General features: G+C 37.3%; 1 protein-coding gene across 1 annotated transcript; it reads right to left on the reverse strand.

Annotated features, from left to right (window-relative positions):
• Positions 1–1103: 1103 nt before the first annotated feature.
• LOC141292075 (proteinase-activated receptor 1-like) lies at positions 1104–2416 on the reverse strand. Its single transcript, XM_073824039.1, has 2 exons — positions 2377–2416; positions 1104–2167 (listed from the first exon to the last, which is right to left on the reverse strand). Exons 1-2 carry the CDS (start codon positions 2414–2416, stop codon positions 1104–1106), a joined length of 1104 nt encoding a protein of 367 aa, XP_073680140.1.
• Positions 2417–6829: the final 4413 nt, after the last annotated feature.

A 6829-nucleotide genomic window follows, 5' to 3' on the forward strand; every position in this document is an offset into this window, starting at 1 on the left:
CTATCTATGCAGGGTCAAAATGTTCCTGTAATTTCATCAAAAATACCCCAATTTGTGTTTTGAAGATAAACAAAGGTCTTATGGAATGACATGGGAGTTAAATAAATGACAGAATTTTTTTTTGTGAACTATCCCTTTAAGATTTTATCTCTTTAAAATTAGTTTTAGACATTGATAAGCCCCTAGACTGCTTTATCACAGCCTCTGTGAATGTAGAACAAAGACATGAGTACAATCAGTGACCAAATGGCTTCAGTCATGTTATTACAGGTTTAATTTATTTTTATTTAATGCATTATGAACAATATTCTCCAAGCCCTTCACTGACATAACACAGTAGCTACTTACTGTTAATATATGTGTGCATACAGAGACAATAAACACCAATAATTTATTCCATGTTGGTTAATACTGGCATTAAAATACATTGCCATAGTAGTACAGCAGAGGGTCCAGAAAAACGGAGCTCCCCAAACACACATCCAACAGGTAAACCGCATATAATGAATCTCCCTCGTGGTTGCTTCAAGTAGCTAAATGCACACAGTGGTACAACAGCTTATGCACAACACAGCATGTGTTAAATAATAAAGTTAACTAAACCAAAAGTAAGCTAATAAAAATAATCGTTAAATAAACGTTAAACATCAGACTTGTCTGTCATTAGTTGCACGGTTTATTTACGTTGGGTAGACGTATAAACAACGCCACCTAGAGGATTGTTTTAAATCACAGCTGTGCAAATACAGAACCAAGCCATCAGTAAAATCAATGATCACATGGCTTCAGTTCAGTCCAAAGGTAGGCTAATCAGGTTATTTATTTGTTAATAAAGATATGGATGATATAATGATGATACTCTAAATATTTGTTTAGTCTCTTTCACACATTTAGTACATAGTAGACAGACAGTTAATCATTCCTGCAGATTGAGTGTGTATGAACCCTTGCAGCGTAAGTTGCATTTCATAAAGGTGTCCACTAAATGCAATATGAATAGTTTAAAGTGAGATCTGCTTTTAATTTAGGCTACTAATTTGTTTTACAGTGCTGCTTAGATGAGAAGATTTGTGTGTGTGTGTGTGTGTGTGTGTGATTGTGTTTCATGGTATGTTTGCTCTTTTTGCCTTGCAGACCCAAAACACAGAGTGGATCTGCTCTCTGTATTGAGATGAGCTGTAGTAGTACAGCAGAGGGTCCAGAAAAACACTTGAGCTTCCCAAACACACAGCTAACATGTAAGCCGAGTAGGTATCTGTCCTACAGGAACCCGTGACTAAACAGGTGACTAAGTGGTACAACAATATGGCATTGGATGGTACAAAACACACAACAAACTCAGTCAGCACAGCAGTAGCCATAATCGCAGCCTTCCTTCGGTTGTCTGAGGAAGATGAGGAAGTTACTGAGTGATCAAGTTTAGTACAGAGCACATATATGATAGTAGAGTAGCTCACTAAAATAATGACGAGCGGCAGGAAGAAGTAGATGAAGGGGAGGATTAAGAACACACATAAGTAAAACATCTCAAAAGATTCGCCATCCAATACGTCAAAGCAAGTGACTCCCAGATTCTGGAAACTTATTGTTTGTCTTAATGTGAGAAATGGTACTATGCCAGCGAGCGCCAGCAGCCAGACTAATGTGCATATGCATGTGGCTTTCCTTGTGCTCCTCCAGGTCAAAGAGGCGACGGGAAACACAACAGCCAGCAGTCTGTCCACACTCATGCACATCATCAGCAGGATGGAGCAGTACATGTTGCAGTAGTAAGCTGCACTGAGCACACGACACGTCGCCTCACCGAACACCCAATCTGAACCGTTCATCTGGTAGTGGATTTTCAGAGGCAGCAGCAGGGTGAAGAGTAGGTCCACACACGCCAGGTGAGACATGTAGATCACAGCTGGATTCTTCTCTCGCAACTTACAGGTGAATGTCACCACAGCCAAACCGTTCAGGGGCAAACTAAGGAGGATGACGAAGATGTAGAACGAGGGCATGACGCGTGTGATCATCAAGCCTTTAAAGAGGAGAACAGTCTCATGCAGAGCAAACCGTGGCCCTGAGGATATTGCTTGGTTTTGGTGTGTCATTGCAATTATCTTAAATATTCCAACAAACGGCTGATTTGTCTGGTTAAGAAAATCTTTCATGAGCCCAGAATCTGTAACAAAACACAACACAATCAATCCTTTAATTTACTAGCTTACTAGCATCTGACAACAGATCTCACTTACTTTAACAACTACAGATCATAAGACTCATAAATACCTGTTGCACTCTTTTTCCTACACTATAGGTACATTCATTTTAAGCACATTAGCAAGCCACAACTGAAAATCATGTGACTCATGAGATCACTGATGTACTTACCATTGAATGTCTGATCTGTAAATGAAGGAACGTCCACCATGATTTCCATTTAGCTCTCAGTTTCTATATTTCACAACTTTAGGTCTTAATGTAAAGTCAGGACAGACAGCCATAGAGTGTTGTGCCGAAGAGAGTGATTTCTAATGTGTGAAGATGGAAGGATGCACTTTTAAACTGCGGTGACATCACTTAAGCCTTCAGTGTGTGGGATGAGAAAATAAACAGATTTTGATTGGTTTGGGTGTGACTCCTAAAGTGCTACCAATATTTCAATAAATTTTTCGGTCTATGGAACATCCCCTTACTTCTTAATGCATATTGTTAATGTGTTTAAAGGTCTTTGTATTCATATGATCAACATTGTAGTTTATTTTTCTTGATCTTTTTTTTTTCATTTCCAAAGAACAAAAAGGCACAAAGAGGTACAGTAGTAGACATGGAAGAGAAGACATAGTTGAATAAAGACATTTTTTTTCTTTGTGCACAAAAAGTATTCTTTTAGCTTCATTAAAGGAACCGTATGTAAGAAATTTATTTCAGATAATTATAAAATGACCCTGAAATCATGTTCATTTCAAATACTTATATCACTGACAACATTGGTCATTTAAAAGTGAAAGTTGCAGCCCACGACTGATGTTATTGTTGTCATTTTGTGTTTTGGTCTGAGGTGCCACCATCCAACTATCTACTAATCACGAAGTCAGTAGAGTTTCGTCATCCGGGTTGCCATCTCTGCTCTAGTTACAGCTACGAACGGTGTCAGATAAAACATGTATAACGTTACGAAACCTAAAAGACTTTGTTATGAATCTGAAATACGTCGTGACAAAGTCCGAAATAAAACAAGGATTTGTATAGGAGATGCCTTTGAAGGATGGAGACGGCTGAAAACGGAGAAGAATTTGAAGACAGACGCCAACGTTGCTAATTTTCTCCTGGACAGGTAAGATTCATCTATGTTTGGCTAACTTTGCTTCCGTAAACAGTGGATTTTCCATGGTCGCCCGTGCTAAATGCGTTCATAAAAAGCTTTATATCGCACCACTAGCAGGGTATGAAAACAATCTATGTTCCGACTGAAATGTGGTATTACAGTACATCTTTATGAAATATTTGGCTAATCGCCATTAGTAAATGTTTGCGATACATAATTACTTCGCAAAACATCTCTCGTGAAACATAAACATAATTAACAGAAGAAAAAAAAACTTATTGTGTAGGACTCGTCACTTGCCATTGGAAGCTCCTTGTAGCAGCCTACGTTCCTGCTGCTGGATCCTGCTGCTTAGCTGGCAACCTCGAGTAAGGGGGGAGGGGATACAGTATTTTGAAAGTGATTGCAGTACCAGTTTTGGCCACAATCCTACATACGGTTCCTTTAAATTATGATTTAACCACTGATATCGCATCACTATTTTAACAACGTCCTTTCTACCTTTCTAAACGTGTTTATCAAGACAGGGTCAGAAAGTTCTGGGATTTCATTAAAAAAAGTCTATAATATACTTTGGTTAAATGCCCTTTTGCGCTAACGTTGCCTTTTAAAACATTGCATTTTAAAATGTCCTGCAGTGGGTCCTTCCAAAGGGTCAGGGCCCCCACGCATGGCGGGGGCTGCGGGGATGTCCAGTAAGCCACTGATGGCAAATGTTGACATATTGATTAACACCGCCACCTAGTGAACTGCATTGTCACAGCCTCTGTGTGTTTCTTAAAGAGATAATTAAATATTGTGTATATTGTTTTACTAGGTATGTGAAGAAATTACAGCGTTAAAATAATAAAGTTAACATGGTCAATCTAAAAGTAAGCTGATTAAAATAATAGACTACATTGAACAACAGATTTGTCTACCATAAATTGTACGGTTTATTTACATTAAGTAGACGTATGAATAAACACCACCACCTAGAGGATTGTTTTAAATTACAGCTATGCGATTGCAGAACCCAGACAATCAGTAAAATCAATGATCACATGGCCTCAGTCCAATGATAATCAGGTTTTATTTATTTATTTTATTATATAGAGAAAGGATATGGGTGATATGACAGATTGATCAATTAATAGAAAGATAGATAGATAGATCGATAGATAGATAGATGTTTGCATGTAAAGTGTTACAACAGTGACAGATTACTCTTAAAGGAACACTCCACTTTTTTGGAAATAGGCTCATTCTCCAATGCCCCCCCAAGAGTTAATAAGTTGGGTTTTACCGTTTTGAAATCCATTCCGCCGTTTTCCTGTTCTGGCGATATCACTTTTAGCATAGCTTAGCATAGATCATTGAATCCTATTAGACCAATAGCATCGCGTTCAAAAATGACCAACGAGTTTCGATATTTGTCCTATTTAAAACTTGACTCTTCTGTAGTTATATTGTGTACTAATACCGGCGGAAAATGTAAAGCTGCGATTTTCTAGGCTGATAAGATTAGGAACTACACTCCCATTCTGGCGTAATAGTTAAGGAAGTTTGTTGCCATAATATGTCCGAAGCAGGCGGAGTAATATCACGCAGCACCTGAAATTAGTTCCCAGCTAGGTTAACATTTCCACATGTGCTGCGTGATATTACTGCGCCTGCTTCGGCCATATTACGGCAGCAAACTTCCTTGACTATTACGCTGGAAAGGGAGTGTAGTTCCTAATCTTATCGGCCTAGAAAATCACAGCTTTACATTTTTGAACGCGATGCTATTGGTCTAATAGGCAGAGGTGGAAAGAGTAATAAAATATGCTACTCAAGTAAAAGTGCTGTTACTTCAATGAAATTTTACTTAAGTACAAGCAAAAGTACTGATCAAAAAATCTACTCAAGTAAAAGTAAAAAGTAACTCATTTAAAATTTTACTCTGAGTAAAATTTACTAAGTAATTATTATTATTATTATTATTATTTTGAACAGCAGGGGTGGGTGGGGGATTCTAGTGTTATTCAAAAAAGACAAGGGGATATAAATCTCAACCTGGTTGTTTTTAATTGAGGAAACAACTTTACAAATTAAAGTGCTGTAAACACAAATAAATAAGATACAATAAAAAATTATATAACCATATAAAACATATCCTCTTATTTATTATTATCTTATTTATTTACTTATTTACTTCAACAGTAAAGAGAAAAGTATTTATTTTAAAATCTTTTTTTTAACCAAAACATTTGTTTTGCCTTATTATTCTTCTACTGCATGTTATAAAAAACCTTCAAAATTCAAACAAACTTCAAATTAAAAATTTAAATATATCTTATAACCTTTAAAGAAAACCTCTGCTAAATTCTAACTTTCAAAAATTATATATACAGATTTTAAGCTCCTGAATTCCTTACTAAAGACATTCTTTACAACTTCAGAGTACTTTTTCTTAAATAAGTGAAACTGCCTTATCAAACAGGACAGGGAGATGCCAAAAGACCACTAAACCTATGCCTTTGAACTGACTGACTGAATATCTACTGTTTGTATCCATTTAAAAAAATAACATACGAATTCAAACTACAGCAAATACATTCTAAATCTGTTGAAACACATCGATGTTAAGGTTCGACAAAGAAACGATCAGTGAACTGTCAGTGCGCGCCTGATGCTCATAAACACCGAGCCTCACTCCTCTTCTATGGGTGAGCATCCATTATAAAACACTCACAGGACAATAAGTTGGACAACTAGGCAAATGTTTTAAAATTTAATGCATAAATGCGATAGGGTTCAGAGCCACGAGAGCACGCATAGTTTGTGAATCAATAGCGGACTTATGCGTGCCTAATGTACGACTCTGATATACACGAGTGTTATACATTAGGCACGCGCAAGTTTGTTATTACCTTAACATTTGCGCGACGGTTTGCTTCATGCGTGCAGCCGAGAGATGCAAATCTCCTTCCCTCCAAGCACATTTTTATGAATTAATTTCTTTTATTTTTTATTTTTACTCAGTAACGGATAATATTTAAAATGTAGTTAAGTACAATACTTCAATCAAAACGTACTTAAAGGGATAGTTCACCAAAAATGAAAATTTGATGTTTATCTGCTTACCCCCAATGCATCCAAGATGTAGGTGACTTTGTTTCCTCAGAAAAACACAAATGAAGATTTTTAATGAAAACCGGTGTTGTCTGCCAGCCTTATCATGGACTTGGATGGGCACCAAACCTCTAAAAGTAAACAAAAACATGCACAGACAAATACAAATTACACCCTGCGGCTTGTGACGATACATTGATGTCCTAAGACACGAAACGATCGGTTTTTGTGAGAAACTGAACAGTATTTATATCATTTTTTACCGTTGATACACAGCCACGTCCATCTCTCCTGAGCACGAGTTTGGCATCAGTCACGTCACATGTGCACGCGCTTCTGGCGTAGAATACACAAATGCCGGAAGCGATCTGTCGCATGAATACGACACTCATTGTTTCCACAGTGCACAGAGATTGTGGG

The sequence above is a fragment of the Garra rufa genome, chromosome 19 (assembly GCF_049309525.1).
Source record: "Garra rufa chromosome 19, GarRuf1.0, whole genome shotgun sequence".
Taxonomy (NCBI): Eukaryota; Metazoa; Chordata; class Actinopteri; order Cypriniformes; family Cyprinidae; genus Garra; species Garra rufa.